Genomic DNA, 19,454 nt, shown 5'->3' with positions numbered 1-19,454 from the left:
TGCTGCTGCATGCTACCTGCTGTCAGAGAAAGGAGAAAGGATGCCCCTGTGGCTCCCTGTGCAGTGCCCTTAAGCATCCACCTACTGCACTCAGCTGATAGTTGTAATATGCAGTTGTGTGTCGTTCGCACAGCAACACTCTACCTACTAAAATGTTACAACCAAAGCCAACCGCTACAAAACTCGTTTTTAGGTGACTGAAAGAGGCCTACTTCCACCAGAACTATCAACAATGTTATAGCAAGAATGAGACATAGTTATCCCCTTTTTCTTTTAAATATACGCTGTAGATACTGACTTTGAACTGATTAGGAGATTGATGTTATCACAAATTAGTCATTTTTTAATGAAGCATTTCAATTAGGTTTGTAAGTTTGTTTAAATCAATTTTATGATTTTATGTATGTTTTTATTGTGACTTTCGCGGGACAAATTTATTGGCAGAGGCAGGATACAAGATTTTTAAAATAAATGAACTGCTAGTGAAAACCATACAGATTCAGCCATGACATTCTTTCTGAGTTTCCTTTAATGCTTTGGACAGGTCCAGAACCAGATCATGACACTGCACATCAGATACATGTGGGGAGTGTGTGTGATTGTGTGAATGTGTGTGTGTGTGTGGGGGGGGGGGGGGTAGTACCAGAGCACAGATCCATCCATCCCTAGGATCAAACCTGATGACAAGGTGTTTCTTTTCCAGTGACGTCGATGGTGTGCTGACGCGTGCTAATGACACAGAGTTTGGGCTTGCTTCTGGGGTCTTCACCCGGGACATTAACAAAGCGTTGTATGTCAGTGAGAAACTCCAAGCCGGCACCGTATTCATCAACACGTACAATAAAACCGACGTGGCCTGCCCGTTCGGAGGCTTCAAGCAGTCTGGATTCGGGAAGGACTTAGGTAAAGGCACTTCTTGGCACCTGTATATTATTTGTGTCTATATTTGTGTGTAGGCGAGACTTCTTACATTGGCTCTCCGAGATCTTTTAAAACTCTCTGTCCATGGCTTCTTCCTTCTGGACATAGACATAGCCTCCCAAGAGAGGTGGTGGAGACAAGAACAGTAACAGGATTTAAAAAATCCCGGGATAAATGCAGAAGGAAAAGTCAGAGATCAGCTGAGGTCTGTGGCACTGTACCAGGAGTGAAATTGGGCAGAGCCTGGATGGAGCTCACAGTCCTTATCTGTTATCAGATTCTCTCTCTCTCTGAGTCAGGAATTTCCGCTTGATTGCTAATGTGCTTCTGTCCTTTGTTCTGCTTTGTGAGGAGTCAATTGAATCTGTATCCAACTTTAGAAATTCCAAGGCAATTCTATATTTTCTCCGTCAACGCCCCCCTGAGAGAATAGATGGTTGTAGCTAGATAGCTTATGACATGTGTAGACCCCTCCAGCTGAGAAGAGTTTGAAGCATTTAGGAAGAATGGCAGACACCTAGAATCAATTCCATTTTCTCTTCATTCCATCAGCATCTGTTATTTATAACGTAGTGTAAAAAAAACGAAATATTTTCCCAGACTTGTGTTATTTTTTTTTAGGTGGGGGGGGGGGGGAGAGGATGGGGTGACTTACTGTACTTTTTGTTTTTAAAATTAAATATCTGTCTCTGGGCCAGCAGATCTTGAATTGTAGGCGCCAAGAAATGTTTGGTAAGTTGTATAATGTTTGGAACTCAGCTCCTTGCCTTGCACATAGAGCCAAGAAACCAGAATTTAAATACCCATGCATTTGTGAGTCTATGATGGGATTCGGCCATTGAGCTAGTGCTAGTCTTTTCATACAAACTTCAGTTTTGTCCACTGCAGAATCATCCTGCCTTGGTGTCATGGCAAATTCAGAATTAATTTTGCTTAGTGTAAAAATAACAGTTTAAATTAAATTATTCAGGACCTGATTTACTCAGGCTTTTCCCCTGTTCTCTGTGTGAGTGGGGGTGGGGGGGGGGGTGGGGGAGGGGAAGCTTACTAAAGCAGGCCATTTGTTAAGTAGGAAAATAAGGGGTTAATAAACACGTGGATAAAGGTGAACCGGTAGATGTAGTGTATTTGGATTTTCAGAAGGCGTTTGACAAAGTCCCTCATGAGAGGCTTCTACGAAAACTAAAAAGTCATGGGATAGGAGGCGATGTCCTTTCATGGATTACAAACTGGTTAAAAGACAGGAAACAGAGAGTAGGATTAAATGGTCAGTTTTCTCAGTGGAAAAGGGTAAATAGTGGAGTGCCTCAGGGATCCGTACTTGGACCGGTGCTTTTCAATATATATATAAATGATCTGGAAAGGAATACGACAAGTGAGGTTATCAAATTTGCGGATGATACAAAATTATTCAGAGTAGTTAAATCACAAGCAGACTGTGATACATTACAGGAGGACCTTGCAAGACTGGAAGATTGGGCATCCAAATAGCAGATGAAATTTAATTTATTTTATTTTATTTATTTAAGGCTTTTATATACCGACTTTCTTGATACAAATCAAATCAACTCGGTTTACATCGAACAAAGCGGTTAACTGTAACCAAAAAACAAGAGACACAGATTGAAGAAGTAAAAGTTACATTGTAACAGGGGTGTAAAAAAACTGGGAGTAGGAAATAAAGAGGGGAGAGCAGAGATAATTAACTATATACAGAAGATGGTGTGGGAGGGAGGCAAAGGAACCCACCTCATTATAACATATGAGTACTTAGTGTTTGATCACAGTAGAGTGGAAACAGTTCTAAGTCAAGCTATCAGCTTAGGAACACGGAAAGGCTCGACAGAAAAGCCATGTCTTGAGTTTCTTTTTAAAAGTTATGAGACAGGTTTCCTGCCTGAGGTCTGGTGGCATGGTGTTACAGATGGAGGGACCTATTGTTGAGAATGCCCGGTCTCTAATGTTTGATTGGTGCACCACTTTGATTGGCGGGATGTGTAAGGATCCTTTGTAAGCTTCCCTTAAGGGTCTGGTCGTAGAGTGAAGTTTGAGTGGTTGTAGCAGGTCCAGAGGGGTCTGGTGGTGTATGCTTTTGTGGATAATTGTGAGTGATTTATGGAGAATCCTAAAGTTTACTGGGAGCCAATGAAGATCTAATGTGGACAAGTGCAAGGTGTTGCATATAGGGAAAAATGACCTTATGTCCTAATATGGAACCTATGTTAGGTTCCTAATATGGAACCTATGTTAGGTTCCATATTAGGAGCTACCACCCAGGAAAAAGATCTAGGCATCATAGTGGATAATACTTTAAAATTGTCGGCTCAGTGTGCTGCAGCAGTCAAAAAAGCAAATAGAATGTTAGGAATTATTAGGAAGGGAATGGTTAATAGAATGGAAAATGTCATAATGCCTCTGTATCGCTCCATGGTGAGACCGCACCGTGAATGCTGTGTACAATCCTGGTCGCCACATCTCAAAAAAGATATAATTGCGATGGAGAAGGTGCAGAGAAGGGCTACCAAAATGATAAGGGGAATGGAACAGCTCCCCTATGAGGAAAGACTAAAGAGGTTAGGACTTTTCAGCTTGGAGAAGAGACGGCTGAGGGGGGATATGATAGAGGTCTTTAAGATCATGAGAGGTCTTGAACGAGTAGATGTGACTCGATTATTTACACTTTCGAATAATAGAAGGACTAGAGGGCATTCCATGAAGTTAGCAAGTAGCACATTTAAGACTAATCGGAGAAAATTCTTTTTCACTCAACGCACAATAAAGCTCTGGAATTTGTTGCCAGAGGATGTGGTTAGTGCAGTAAGTGTAGCTGGGTTCAAAAAAGGTTTGGATAAGTTCTTGGAGAAGTCCATTAATGGCTATTAATCAATTATACTTAGGAAATAGCCACTGCTATTAATTGCATCAGTTGTTCAAGACAAATCAGCATACATTAGGGAGGTGGAACGTCAACTGAATGACCATGAGTACTATCAAAGGCTTGATGCAGACCCTACTGCAGACATCAAAAGAAGAATAGATGTCAGAATAGATGAGGCCCACAAGGCCAATTGGATCACGGAAAAAGAAGCACAGTTTCTCACAGTCAAGTTTCCGGTGTGTCTGGTCTTCTACACAGTGCCCAAGATTCACAAATCGTTACAACAGCCACCTGGCAGACCAATTGTATCATCAAAGGGATCCCTCTTGGAACCACTTTCACAATTTGTAGACCGGTCATTACGTCAGTTCATACCTCAAATAACATCATACATCCGAGATTCAGCACATCTTATGACTATGTTACAGGACATTCATCCAGATCCAACATCAACTTTACTGGTAACTGTCGATGTAACAGCATTATATACTTCGATTCCACAGGAAGAAGCCATAGAGGTCATTACAAACACTCTCACCACAGCACATATTCCACATAGAATTCCAAATGCTTTCATAGTGGAGTTGGCCAGCATAGCACTACAAGAAAATTATTTTATGTTCTTAGGGACTTTTTATAAACAAATCAAAGGCACAGCAATGGGGGCCACCATGGCCCCCGACCTGGCTAACCTATACATGTCAGTATTTGAACAAACATGGGTGTACAAAAGTCCGTATTATGTGTATGTGGAGAAATGGAAAAGGTTCATAGATGACATATTTTTCATCTGGCGAGGAGGTGAAGAAAAGTTGAATGAATTTATGCACTGGTTAAATGGCTGTAATCAACATCTGCGATTCACCAGCCAACATCACCATCAAACTATTTCTTTTTTGGACATACAGATCTCATTGACGGACGCAGGATTCCATTTTACTATTTTTCAAAAACCCACGGACCGCAATACATTACTCCATTATTCATCATTTCACCCGAACCATCTCAAAGATAATCTACCAGTTGGACAATTCTTACGTCTGAGGAGGCTATGCTCCACCACAACAGAATATAAGACACAGTCAAAAGACATGACTAACAGGTTCCTACAACGAGGGTACCCCCCAGCAGTAGTGAGGAGAGCATATAAACGGGCCAGATGGGCCAACAGGGATTTACTCCTGGAACCTAAAACCCCACATAGAAATGAAAGGATGGTGCGTGTGCTACCATATACACCCCAAACGCAATTGTTGAAAAAGAGCATCTTAAGACATTGGGCTATTTTGCAGATTCATCCTGAGTTCCAGGAAAAACCAATGTTTGCCCTTACTAAGGCCAGAAATCTCAAGGACCTCATAGTCCACTCCAATTTGTTACCCTCAAGAGTGGAGGACTTTGATCAACAGGGCAACCATAAAAAATGCGGAAAATGTAGTGCATGTAACTTTGTTTATGAAGGCACATCACTCAACATACCTGGAAGAAAACCTTATCGATTTCAGCGAACATATGACTGTGAGTCTACAAGAGTCATTTATGCATTATGGTGTTCGTGCCCTAAAATTTACATAGGGAAGACTATGAGGAAACTGAAGAACAGAATTCAGGAGCACGTAAGCCGCCTCCGACATCAAGTGGAAGGGGCACCCCTCACCGACCACTGGTTAGAATTAGGCCATTCCCCAGAAAATTTTCAAGTAGCAGTCATTTACCAGGTTCAGTCACATCCAAGAGGTGGGGATCTGAATTCAAAACTTATACAAATGGAGCAGAGATTTATCTACACTTGGAACACCACCATTCCCAATGGACTTAACCGTGAGATAGACTGGACGGTTTTTTCTTAAAGCACAGTGATACTTCACTGCCACTTTAAGCACAGAGTCAAGTGACAAGACATCAATACGAGGAGTTCTCACACATTTACACATATTGACTCAGCATCCAATACATATAATAATACCACAGAGGGTTACATTTCAATTTATTTAATTTACACAGATGAAGATTTTCATCACGCAGTGAGCAGGGACCTAGCAATGAGAGCCGCAATACTGGAGAAAGAAGAGGGATCAGCTGATTAAACAACAGGATCTCGATGAAGATAGAACATTGGATCCCCCAGGTTAACAAATTAGTCACGCGAATTTCAATGGCCTAGGTAGGCAGAGAAGACATATAGTATCGCAACAAGCTAACGCTACAAATTAAGGCGGGACTACACCCTTTAGTAAAAATGAACACGCCCTCCAGCAAAAATGAACACGCCCCCCTGGCTTAAGAGAAAGAGCGGACGTGGGAGTGTGTAGTCTCCCACCAGGTCCGCAGAGGCGTTTCTAAAAACCATTGATTAAATTGGGGTGGGATCACAATTTACTTCAAACACGCCTCCTTGGCGAAAGAAAAAGTGAACATGGGAGTGTCCAGTCTCCCAAATAAGTCCCGAGAGGCGTTCCCTGCAACTGCTAATCACCTTAATTACAAACACCGCAGTTAGTCTCGGTTTGGTGCAGAGTCAGGGTAGATTCCCGCGGTAAGTATAAAACATTCGGAATAGGCAAGCGCGCCTCAGACACGGAAGAGTTGGCGCCGTCCACGCAGAAATATGGTCATCACATAAGTAAGTGTTTTAACAAAGTGCAAATGGTATATTGAAATTGATTATGCATGATAAGCAATCAGAATGAGAGTTATTTGTGCTAACTTTATAGTTGGAAACGCAAACAGCTACTGTGTACCTGATAGGACACAGCACTACCCCACCCGTAGCCCCTGAAGCAGGCACGGAGGTGCCGAAACATGGCCCATGTCGGGCTAGCAGACGCGTACCCGTGAGAAGAAGCTGAGACGGTTGCCTTGATAAGTATATATACATCAATAGCGGGTCGCCTCGGAAAACGGGCAATTGGGGGTTTTTCAAGAAAATGACTGACGTTGCAGAAAATTTAAAAAACGGTTTCCCAAAAAATTAAGATAATAAAGAATAATAGACGGGGCGAAAGACAAGGGCACCCACCAAATGGGCTGTCCTTTAACATAGCCACCGTACATAAGTAACACCAGAGCACAAGTGGTCCCTTGTATCGGTGTATGTTGAAGAATTAATTGCATCAGTAGCATGGGTTCTTCTTAGTGTTTGGGTAATTGCCAGGTTCTTGTGGCCTGGTTTTGGCCTCTATTGGAAACAGGATGCTGGGCTTGATGGACCCTTGGTCTGACCCAGCATGGCAATTTCTTATGTTCTTATGTTCTTAATATTAACTGTATGGCTTGTACCCATATCCTAGTATGGTGGAGAGGTCAGGGATTGGCTTTCCCCCCTTTTTTTTGCATTGCATGTTTCACCCGATCTGTCCTGAAGGTGCAGATGAAGGAGAAGCCTGTCCTACTGATGGCTCTGGCCACTGCTGCCAGAGAAGGCCATACTTGTGCTGGATACTGGAGCACAGGAAGAACCTTATTCTTGAGTACCAAGACCTGTACCACAAAGGACTGCTTTCTCAATCTCCCCAATACTTCTGGATGGTTCCATTATGCACCACTCTCCAAACAGCATGGTCTCCCGCAGTTCACTCTTGATCCTGAAGCTCCTCTGAAGTCCTCATATGCATCCACACAGAAGAAACTGACGTTGTCATGTAGCCTACATACTTCATTTACTATTTCCCTTCGCTACTTGTTGTTGTGATCCTTCTGATTCTTGTGTGCCATCTGATATATTCCACAGAATTCTGTAACACAAAGAAACAAAGGTAGGGACAGAAGGCAGTCCAGTCTTGTCTGATGCCTGTCCTGATAGGAAAGGGATCTGATTTCCAGCCATTTATCAAAAAAACAAAACATGTGAGATGCAGTTGAAGGCCTTCTCCTGGTTGCGGCTCATGACAGTAGTTTGAATACGATGGTCTTTTATATAACAAATGATGTCCTTGATTCTGCTGGTCTGATTAGGGGTAATTTCTTGCAAAATAATTTCCTTCAGTTTGTTAACCATAACCTTTGCCAGGCTATTTTAGGCCATATTGAGGACAGAGACGGGGACACTGTTAGGATCGTGGACCCTTGGGCCGGCTGAGGCTGTGGGTATCGTGCTGTGGATGCCCACAGTGGGTGTAGCAGCTGGCAGGTGGCGCTGAGGAAAGGCTTTGAAGACGGCTTCACCACTGGAAGCCCGAGGTCCCCTCAGGAGGAGCCCGTAGGGACCCAGGCCTCTTGGTCTTAGGTGAATCCTATGCGACCAAGGATCAGAAGAGCAGCCTGCCAAGGTAATCCAACGATGAGATGGTGCCCAGGAGGTCAGAAGAGACTTCACACTTGGAAGCCCACGGTCCCCCCGGGAGGAGCCCGTGAGGACCCGAGCCGCTGGGGCTTAGGAGAAACCTCGGGGCAGGTGATGAACAAGTACCTGCGGTAGTGGAAGAGACGAAGCCGAAGTCCAGGAACAAGCCAAGTTCGGGAGTCAGATGTCAGATGCCAAAACCAGGGACGGAAGCAGAAGCCGGAGTCGGAGAACGAAGCAGGGTCAGGAGCCAGGAATCAGATGTTGAATGCCAAAACCAGGGACGGAAGCAGAAGCCGGAGTCGGAGAACAAAGCATGGTCAGGAGCCTGGAATCAGTTGTCGAATGCCAAAACCAGGGACGGAAGCAGAAGCCGGAGTCGGAGAACGAAGCAGGGTCAGGAGCCAGGAATCAGATGTCAGGAAGAAGCAGGAACCGGGAAGCAGAAAGCATAACTAGTTACTCTGAAGAGTCAACCTCGTTGCAAGCGAGGTAGGAGTGTGGCTGCAGGGTTTAAATACCCTGCAGCATCTGACGTCAGCTTGAGGGCGGTGCTGGAGTTTCCCGCGCTGGTCGCTTTAAATTGGGAGCTCCAGCACGCATGCGCGCGTGTAGGGGGCGGGGTTAGCCGCGGCAGGACGCCGGCATCTCCCTCGAGAGGGGAGCGCCGTATCGGAGGCCCAAGCAGGCCCGAATGAGGCGCCAGCGGCCCGGGCAGAGGTATGTGAAGGTCCAGAGGCACGGCCCGGGACCGCAACAGACACCATTTTTTTTTAGGTCTCATCTCTTTCCCTTTGGCTTATAGAAGAGAATGAGAAGTCTTTCGCTGCCCACCTCCACCATCATCTCATGCAGCTCTAGCTGGTCCGTGTAGGATAGACTCCAATCAGTGGAAGGGGAGAGGGACAACCGGGGCCAAAGAGTAGACGAGCTAGAAAGAAAACTACACATATGTCTCACAGAGATTAAAGGGGCTGAGCTAGCGTATCTAAAAAAATGGGCTGTGGTGCATCAGGGTCATGTACTAGTCTGGTGCACATGATGGAAGGAGCCAAAAGTACATCAATGTGATGATGAAAACTGGGTCCCACAAAACAAATGAAGCATCTACCTAATTTCACTAGAAAAAATAAACGAGATCACTCGAAGGAGTGCTATGAAATCTATCCCTCCCCACCGTGAGCTCTTTTGGGCCGTGCTTTCTATGCCCTATTGTGCCAGAGTATCCCCAGATGTTCGTTTAGTCTATCCCAATGCACGATAGTATATGAAGTGATGTTCACAATGTCAGCTGTCGATAAGTACAGTTCCTGTGGAGCAGATCATTAGCCCAGCAAGATATGCTTTGATCAGTAATACTTTCTAAATTGTTCTCATTAAATCAGAAGTGGATTTGATAACTAAGAATCCTGGACCTTGATCCTATAGGAGATAAACCTATTTTCTGGCTCGGGGCCTGTGATAACTTCACAGTTTAAGCAGTTTTAAAGCAAAAGCAATGGTGATCTTTCGTGACACCAGAGCAAGGGCACTTTTGGCTTATTTGCTGAGCAGTTTACAGAGGCACTGCACTGTATACATACTGATAATCCAGTACTGTGTATATAACCCAGCAGTGTTAGCTCCAGCTGTGTTTCTGCAACATAACGGGTCAGCAAGATCAATGCCAGCTATTTTTCTTTCTTTTCTCTCCTTTTGGGGGAATGCCAGATCTTCTAATCGCTGGAAAGTTTGTTCTGTGCTGTCAAAACCAAAGATCTGCAACAAACCCCTCTGGGGTGCCAGAAAATTGAGCCCTTCCTCAGTCTGGCACCAGGAGTCAGTAGGCTGTTACACATTTTGAGCTTTATTTCTCAAGTGTTTTCCCACAGGCACAAGTTGTGAGAAATCCCTTATCAAATCCAGATCTCTGACTGTATGGCCAAGTGGCTCAAGATCCCTCACTGGCTGGAGGGAAATTTCCTTTAAAACCAAGTCCTCCCCTACCCACCAATGGCACTCTTTTGCCAGCAGGGGTCACCACAGTCACAGCAGCAGCTACCATCCCTTCCTCCCTGGAGTGGGCATCCACCACCTCTCCACAACAGGCCTAAGCCAACGGCACCCAGCAGCCAGGAGACATCTAATACAGAGCTAAAGCTGGCCCCGGCGTGACTGGCTTAAAGGCAAGGAGTCATAGCTGTGGTGTTTCAATTCAGCGTCATTGTCCTCTAGCGGGATTTCATGGTTTTCATTCTATTTTCAGGACTGAAAACATTTTGCTTAGACAAAATAAGTAAATGAATGGTTTTTGCAATGTGCTGAGCGCCGTTTAATGCACTGGGTATACTTGATTTCATGTCACACTGGGCAAATCTCCCCTTGGATGTCTACATCCTGGTGGTGCTCTCCTCCAGTGCACAGGTTGCGTGAAGAAGAGCACCACAAGGATGCAGACAGATCTTGCGTGCCTGGTGTGAAGATGGTGGACCTCGCACGTCACCTAGATAGGATATTAGACCGTGCTGGGGAGGAACCGGCTGCAAGGTATATGTGGGCACTAGAGACATAGGAAGCTGTGGGATGGAGGTTTTAGGTAGAAAGTTGAAATCTAGAACTTACGGGGTAGCATTCTCTGAAATGCTCCCTGTTCCACGTGCCAGTCCCCAGAGGCAGGCAGAGCTCCGGAGTCTCCATGTGTGGATGAGACAATAGTGCAGGGAAGAGGGATTTGTAAGGGACTGGGCAACCTTTTGGGGAAGGGGGAACCTATTCCAAAAAGATAGGTTCCACCTTAACTAGGTGAAGGTGGAACCAGGAGATAGAGCAGCTTTTAAAGTAGAGCAAAGGGGAAAGCCGACAGTTGCTCAGCAGCACATGGTCCACAGAGAGGAATCTTTGAAGGAAACTAAAGAAAGAGGGGAGTTAGAGAATCCTGATGGTGAAGTTCCAATAAAAGCAAAAGTAGCCCATATGCCTATGAGTAAAAAACAGGCTGAGATAAAAGATTCCAAATATCCCTAACTGCCAGGAAAGTTGTATATTTAATGTAAAAAACGTATCTTGAAATGTCCTTATACTAATGCCAGAAGTGTAAAAAGTAAGATAGGAGAATTAGAATGAAGCACTGAATGTAGAGGTAGACATAATTGGCATCTCAGAGTCCAGGTGGAAGAAGGCTAACCAGTGGGATAGTGCTAAACCAGGATACAAATTATACCACAATGATAAGGTGGATCAACTTGGTGGGGGTACAATGCACAATTTTAGTGATAGGTTACACATTTTTACTGATATGTCTGAAATTTCATTTCTGAGTTATTTCAAAACCCTGGAGTGCATACCATCCAGTCCAGGCAATTTACTACTCTTCGGTCTGTCAATCTGGCCTACTACATCTTCCAGGTTCACCATAATTTGGTTCAGTTCATCTGAATCATCACCTATGAAAATCGTCTCCGGAACGGGTATCTCCCCAACATCCTCTTCAGTAAAACTGAAGTAAAGAATTTGTTTAGTCTTTCCGCAATGGCCTTATCTTCCCTAAGTGCCTGTTTAACCTCTCGATCATATAACAGTCCAACTGACTCCCTCGCAAGCTTTCTGCTTCGGATATATTTTTTAAAGTTTTTAATATGAGTTTTTGACTCTACAACCCTGGTGCTGCCTTGGAGGAGGAAGGTCTCCTGGTCAGAGAACATTAACCTGGTATAGCAGGAAATGATCCTGGAGCAAGGACTTGCTCTCCAGGTGATGCATTGTCCGTTCACACGGGCAGATACAGTAAAATTCGCGGGAGAGCTGGCACTCCGAGGTGAGTGCACATTCTCCCAACATGCGCCCAGGCCACTCTCCTGGGCGCGCGATCCAGTATGCAAATGAGGGCCCATGGTAAAAGGAGGTGCTAGGGACACTAGTGTGTCCCTAGCACCTCCTTTTTGACAAGGGCGGCGGCTGTCAGCGGGTTTGAGAGCCGATGCTTAATTTTATCGGCGTCGGTTCTCTAATACACTGACAGCCTTGGGTTCGGAAAACGGTTGCCAGCATAATTGAGCGTCCATCTTTCAACCCGCAGGCCGCTGGCCAATTAAAACATTTTTTTTAAAAATTTTTGATTTTTTTTTTAATTTTGGGGCTTCCAACTTAATATCGCTATGATATTAAGTCGGAGGGTGTACAGAAAATCAGTTTTTTCTGCTTCTCGGTACACTTTCCTGGTACCGGCAGAAATTAATGCTAGCCTTTGGGCAGGCGTTAATTTCTGAAAGTAAAATGTGCGGCTTGGCTGCACATTTTACTTTCTGTATCACGCGGGAATAGCTAATAGGGCCATCAACATGCATTTGCATGTTGCGGGCACTATTAGTTTCGATGGGGGGGGGGGGATTGGCCGCGCACTTTAAACACGCTATTACCCCTTATTGTATAAGGGGTAAAAATAGCACATCGAAAATGCACGGCCAAACGCGGGCTAACAGTGCGCTCGGCCTGTATCTGAGGATGTGTTTCCTAGGGCTACTGCCAGGATGGAAGGGTTAGGTCAGCCATCACAGTTGGTGATTCAATTATTAAGCAGATTGACCACCTAAAGAATAGTAAATCCTCTGGACCAGATGGTTTACACCCCAGAGTTCTGAAAGAACTAAAAAATAAAATTGCAGATCTATTACTAGTAATTTGCAACCTATTATTAAAATAGTCTATTGTACCTGAAGATTGGAGGTGGTCAATGTAATGGCAATCTTTAAAAATGTTCCAGAAGTGATCTGGAAAATTATAGACTGGTGAGTCTGATTTCTGTGCCAGAAAAAAATCATAAAAACTATTCTAAAGAACAAAATCACAGAGCATATACTGTAGAAAGACATGATTTAATGGAACACAGCTAGCATGAATTTACCCAAGGAAAGACTTGGGTAAAATCTGCTACATTTTTTTGAAACCATGAGCCAGTGTATTTGGATTTTCAGAAAGCATTTGACAAAGTCTCTCATGAAAGACTCCTAAGAAAATTATAGTCATGAGCAGAAAGCAGTGTCCTGTTGTGGATTACAAACTGATTAAAAGAAACAGGAGTAGGATTAAAAGGTCAGTTTTCTCAATGGAGAAAAAACAGTGGAGTGCCTCAGAGATCCATAATGGGACCAGTGCTTTTTAATGTATTTATAAATAATCTGGAAAAGGGACCCACAAATGAGATGATCAAATTTGCAGATGACACAAAATTATTCTGAGTTATTAAATCACAAATGGATTGTGAGAAACTGCAGGAGGACCTTGCGAGACTAGGAGACTGGGCATCCAAATGGTAAATGGAATTTAACGTGGGCAAAGGCAAAATGATGTATATAGAGAAAAGTAATCCATACTTTAGTTATATGATGTTAGCTTCCATATTAGGAGTTACCACTCAGGAAAAGGATCGGGGTGTCATTGTGGACAATATTTTGAAATCCTCATCTCAGTATGTGGTGGCAGTTAAAAAATCGAGCAGGATATTAGGAATTATTAGGAAAGTAATTATAATGTGACTATCACTCCGGTGTTGTGTGCAATTCTGTTTTACACATCTAAAAAATGTGAAGAGTTGAACTGGAAAAGGTACAGAGTAGGACAACCAAAATGATAAAGGGGATGGAACAGCTCCCCTATGAGGAACAGCTATTGAGGTTAGGGCTGTTTGGCTTGGAGAAGAAATGGCTGAGGGAGGATATTATAGAGGTCTATAAAATCATGAGTGGAATCAAAGGGGTTGCTATGAATCAGTTATTTATTATTTCAAAAAATACAAGAAATAGGAGACACTTCATGAAATTAGTAAGTAACAGACAAAACAAATCAGAGAGAATTCATTTTCACTCAATGCAAAATTAAGCTCTGCCAGAGGATGTGATAAAAGCAGTTGGCATAGCTTGGTTTAAAAAAGGTTTGGACAATTTCCTGGAGGAGAAGTTAATAAACTGTTATTAACCAGGTAGTTTAGGGGAAAGCCACTACTTATCCTTGGGCTTTAGCAGCATGGGATTTATCTGCCGTTTGGGATCTTGCCAGTTACTTGTGAACTGGATTGGCCACTGTTGGAAACAGGATGCTGAGCTTGATGGACCCTTGGTCTGACCCAGCGTGGCATGTTCTTATGTTCTTACGCTGAGTGGAGTAATATGCTCACGTCTGGCTCCAGATTCACCCAGTTATTTTGTGTGTTTCAGGCGAGGAGGCTCTCAACGAATACCTGAGGACCAAAGCTGTTACCATCGAGTACTGAGAGGGGAAGGGAAGGACCATTCCACGGAGTACCTGCCAGTAGTTTATTTTATGGGACACAAACAACTTTGTTTTAGTTGCTATTTTTCTTTAGTAAAAAGAACTATGGATATTTTGTAGTCTCCTGAAAAGGGACAAAAACAATGGCAATCCTTTTTTTGTTTTGTTTTGTTTAGGCCTTGTAACTGTCATTGTACCTTGGCTGCCTTTCAAATGGGTGGCTAGAAGTTAAATCACAGTTGGCAATAGTGTACACCAGAGGTGGACTGAAAATGTCTGAAGCCCTGCTGCCTTCTAATGCAGGTGTTTTGCTGTGGGGGGGGGGGGGGGGGTTGTTGGATCATGATTACATTGAACTAGACAAATCAGGAAAGAAACAAGAAAGTGTGCAGTACATTCTCCCTTATTCCTTACTTTATCTTTATAAGATTCTCATTCAGTTAGCCTCACTGCACTATAATTATTATTTTTATTATTTGGATGTATTACCTTCATTTTTGAATAAGAAATTCACCCAAGGTGGGGCGCAACAGTGAAATGGTTAATGTAAGCTGAGTATATGCAGCTTGACATTGAAAAAAGTGCCTAACTAAACTTTAAGTCGCTATGTCTGCCTATTGTAGATAAATACATTTTAACATCACCAGCTTAAAACCGGATTAAATATGCAAAATCCTAGATAATGGGGCAGGTTTTGAAACATGATTTTTCTGCCTCTCTCTACACAGTTTGGAATAGAAATCTGTCTTATTTTCACAGGGATGTTTTTTTGGGGGGATGGACAGACTGGGAGCTGTTGCTCCTGCAAGTCATGTTTGTTCATTAGCTTCCATAGTCTGATTAATAAAGTGATTTGTATTAACTGATCCAGTGGTGTATGGTGACATTTATAGCAGCCTTGATCCCTCTTCATGCCTATTCCACTTCCTTTCCGAGCCATCAGCAGTTTTGCTAACTCTCCCCTCCCACACCTCCCTATTAGGTTGCCCTCACTCCCCTCTTCCCAAGACACAAAAGATACTTGGAACCCAAGTGAGAGAGGGAGAGAGAGAGAGAGAGAGCATGTGTGTGTGTGTGTGTGTGTGTGTGTGTGTTGCAGGGAGAAAGAGCCTGAGTGTGCATGTTTTTGAGAAAGAGAGAAAGCCTGTGTGTATGTGTTAGTGTGTTTAAGGGAGAGAGAGAGAGAGCCTGTGTGTGTGTATGTGTGTGAGAGAGAGACAGAGCCTGTGTGTGTGCATGTGAATGAGAGAGCCTCTATATATATATATATATATATATATATATATGTCTGTGTGTGTGTGTGTATGCGAGGGAGACAGAGAGCCTGGGTGTGTGAAACCTCTATGTTTGTGTGTGTGTGAGAGAGAGCCTGTGTGTGTGTGTGTAAGACAGAGAGCCTGTGTGTCTCTGTGTAAGAGAGAGAGAGCCTGTGTGTATGTGTATGTTTCTGGGAGGGAGGGAGAAAGAGACTGTATTTGTGTGAGGGAGAGAGAGAGCCTTTATGTGTGTGAGGGGGATAGAGAGAACCTGTGTGTCCATGTGTGTATGTGTGTGAGGAAAAGAGTGAGCCTGTGTGTCTGTGTAAGGAAGACAGAAAGCCTGTGTGTGAGGGCGTGAGAGAGCCTGTGTGCATATGTGTGTGTGTGAGAGAGAGAGAGTGAGCCTGTGTATCTGTCTATGTGTGGGAGGGAAAAACTCTTGTTTTGTGAGAGGGAGAGAGAGCCTGAATGTGTGTGTGTGTATGAGAGAGAGAGAGTCTATGAGTCTGTGAGTGTGAAAAAGACAGAGACTATGTGTGTGTAGTAGGGGGAAGAGAGCCTATCTGTGTGTGAGGGAGAGAGAGAGCCTGTGTATGTGTATGAGAAAGAGAGAGAGCCTGTGGGTGTGTCTATGTGTGTGTGTGAAAGGAGAACCTGTGTTTTGTGTGTGTGTGAGAGAAAGCATATGTGTGTATGTGAGAGCATATATGTGAGTGTGTGTGAGAGAAAACCCATGTATGTGAGAGAGCCTATGTGCACATATGTGAGAGAACCTGTATGCATATATTTGTGTGTGTGAAAGATTATGTGTGTGTATGTGAAGGAGTGAAAACTTGTATGTGAGCCTGTGTTTGAGAAGGGGCATGTATGTGTGAGAGGGGATGGCGTATGTATGAGCATGTGTGCATGAGTGCCAGTGTACATGAGTCTGTCAGTGAGAGAAAGGGCATGAAAGTGTGTGTGGAAGAGCAGGCTTGTGTGTATGTGAGAGCGAGAGAGGATAAAGTGTGTGCGGTTCCCCACCCCCAATCCACGACAATCTCAAGGTGGCTGGAAATAAAAAAATCCCAGGTACGGAGAATGGGAGATGTTTTAAATCCTTATAAATTTAATTATTGAATGTTATTTGATCTGTCTTCTGTTTTGAAATATTATATTGGTGTTTTAGGAAATTTATAAACAGTTTGATGAGGTTATAATTATTGGATGTTCTGTTCATCAATTGTTTTTGAAATATGTATTATTTTATTTAGTATGGTTTTACTATTATGATTGTTCTATATTTCTTGATTTTATTGTTTGTTGGTCCCTTATTCTGTCTTTGATAAGAGTCTGTCTGTGTTCTGTATGTATGACAAAGGTGGGGGATTCTGCTAGTGTATAGTTTCTGTGTCTGTAGCAGTCCGTCTTGTTCTGTTTTTAATAAGAGGTGTATTGGTCTTCTAGGGCCTGTTGTACTATTTGCAGTGCTTCTCTTTCCTGGGTAGGGTTGTCACTGTTTGAGTCCTGGGAGTTAATGTTTTGATATGGCAGATTTGTATCTTGGGGTAAACTGTATTCTTGGCAGGCTGTGACAGCTTTTATTGGATGTATGTATGTATGTATTGTCCAAAAATACTGTACATGATCTATTGTTACAATATAGAATCCATCTTTAGATGTGAATGTCTCTGCTCTGACATCTGAAGTAGGGACCTATGTAGTTTTAAAGGCTTTTGACCAATATTTTTAGATACATGTATATTTAATTTTACAGGTATTTTTAGGTAGTCTGTCTTTATTTTCTTAACAGGAGGTGTATTGGTATTTTAGATTCTGATGTAATATTTGCAGTGTTGCCTTTTCATAGTAAGGTTGTTACTGTTTGAGTGCTAGCAGCCAGTGTTGTTTTGGTATGGGAGGTTTACTATACGTGACTTCTATTCAGCTAGAATCCATGACTATCAATTTAATTCAAGTGCCCTCTTTTCCTATGTTGCTGATCTCACAAAGCCCTCCCTTCCCACACCCCATGAAAGCAACCCCATGGAAAAATGTGAAGAGCTCGCAAAGTATTTCCACAATAAAATTGCAAACATCATCAAGCGCTTCCTCCCTACGCCCATCCATACCCCTTTGCTCCCTATCCACAATGGCCCAATGCTGAAATCACTAGACCTTACATCCACATCAGATATAGTGTCTATCCTAAAAAAGATAAAACCAGCATCCCATATAGCAGACACTATCCCCACAAAAACCCTCCTCTCTATTCCCACCTCTATTGCTAAATCCTTAGCTGACATAATAAACTGCTCGTTATCATCGGGCATGGTCCCAGACCCACTCAAAATAGCGGTCGTCAAACCCCTCCTCAAAAAACCATCCCTCAACCCCTCTGACCCAGCAAACTATCGTCCTATATCCAACCTCCCCCTGATTGCCAAAGTACTTGAGAAGGTAGTCAATTCCCAAATTTCAGACTTCCTCGAGGACCACCACATTTTACATCCATCTCAATTTGGGTTCCGCAAGGAGCGTAACACAGAAAATCTCCTGCTAGCAATCACCAACACCATACTCATAGGTATGGGCCAAGGGACATCCTTTCTCCTCGCAATCCTTGATATCTCAGCTGCCTTCGATACAGTCAATCACCAAATCCTACTTTCCCTACTAGCAGAAATAGGCATCGCAGGCACTGCCTTATCTTGGTTCTCCTCATACCTCGCCAATAGAGAATACATAGTAAAAATTGACAAAGCTGAGTCTTCTCACATCCCCCTCACACAAGGAGTTCCTCAGGGGTCCTCACTCTCTTCTACTCTGTTCAATATTTATATACTGCCCCTCTGCCACCTGCTCTCTGACCTAGGACTGAACTTTTTCTTATATGCCGACGACGTTCAAATCCTCATTCCTATCCAAAATACTCTAAATGAAACCCTTCAACTATGGGACTCCTATCTTACATCCATCAATTCTCTCCTCTCCAACCTCCACCTTGCCCTCAATGCTGCTAAAACTGAGATACTCATAATATCTAATCAACCTGAACTTACCCTCCCCAATATTACATCCTCCCCCCACGTCTCATCTCCAACTGTCAGAGACCTTGGCATCGAACTTGACCAGCGCCTCGATTTCAAAGCCCACATTAAATCCCTTCTTAAGGGAGGCTTTTACAAGCTTCACATCATGAAAAAGCTAAAACCACTACTCCACACACAAGATTTCCGTCTAGTCTTGCAGACCACTATCCTTTCCAAAGTGGATTACTGCAATTCCCTCCTCCTTGGCCTTCCAGAGTCGACCATCAAACCCCTACAAATCCTGCAGAACGCCATGGCGAGAATCCTAACGAACACACGAAAAAGAGACCACATCACCCCCATACTGAAGGACCTTCACTGGTTACCCATTTCTTTCCGTATACAGTATAAAACCCTCACCATACTACACAACCTCCTCTACAAACCCAACCCCTGGCTCAAGGACTCACCCCACTTCCGCATAACCAACCGTCCTACCAGATCCTCCCACGCAGGTACCCTACATACCCCCTCCCTCAAAATCGCCCATCTCACCTCCACGAGAGAAAGGGCCTTTACCATAGCGGGCCCTTCACTCTGGAATACTCTCCCTACCTTTCTCCGCCTTGAACCCTGCCTGGCCACCTTCAAAAAAGGCATAAAAACGTGGCTTTTCAGAAAGGCCTACCCGGAAACCAACCAAACCTAAACATTTCCACATAATCTACCCCGAAACCATCCAAACTTATACATTCCCACATAATCCCCCCCCCCCCCCACTCAGATTCCCAGCCTCCATCCCCCCCACCCCACCCGCCCTTTTTTCCCCCCCCTCCTAAGGCTTTCCCTTTTTTTCCCCC

At 43.7% G+C, this 19,454-nt stretch overlaps 2 protein-coding genes across 4 annotated transcripts in view; both read left to right on the top strand.

The window, feature by feature from the left end:
• The window catches only part of ALDH1L1 (aldehyde dehydrogenase 1 family member L1), a 46,338-nt gene extending 31,148 nt beyond the window's left edge, over window positions 1–15,190 (top strand). For both annotated transcript variants that reach the window (XM_029601357.1, XM_029601359.1), the window contains exons 22-23: window positions 704–903; window positions 14,270–15,190. In XM_029601357.1, the coding sequence (XP_029457217.1) occupies window positions 704–903; window positions 14,270–14,325 (256 nt within the window). In that variant the 3' untranslated portion in view covers window positions 14,326–15,190. The remainder of the gene's footprint in view (window positions 1–703; window positions 904–14,269) is intronic.
• Window positions 15,191–16,370: 1,180 nt separating this feature from the next.
• Window positions 16,371–19,454, top strand: part of SLC41A3 (solute carrier family 41 member 3) — a 95,762-nt gene continuing 92,678 nt past the window's right edge. The window contains exon 1 of one of the 2 annotated variants that reach the window (XM_029601341.1): window positions 16,371–16,654. In XM_029601341.1, coding sequence (XP_029457201.1) covers window positions 16,451–16,654 — 204 coding nt within the window. In that variant the 5' untranslated portion in view covers window positions 16,371–16,450. The remainder of the gene's footprint in view (window positions 16,655–19,454) is intronic. The other variant, XM_029601349.1, reaches the window with a different exon arrangement.

The sequence above is a fragment of the Rhinatrema bivittatum genome, chromosome 4, assembly GCF_901001135.1.
Source record: "Rhinatrema bivittatum chromosome 4, aRhiBiv1.1, whole genome shotgun sequence".
NCBI classification, from domain to species: domain Eukaryota; kingdom Metazoa; phylum Chordata; class Amphibia; order Gymnophiona; family Rhinatrematidae; genus Rhinatrema; species Rhinatrema bivittatum.
The sequence above is the reverse complement of the archived record's forward strand: the minus strand, read 5'-3'. Positions and strand labels throughout refer to the sequence as shown.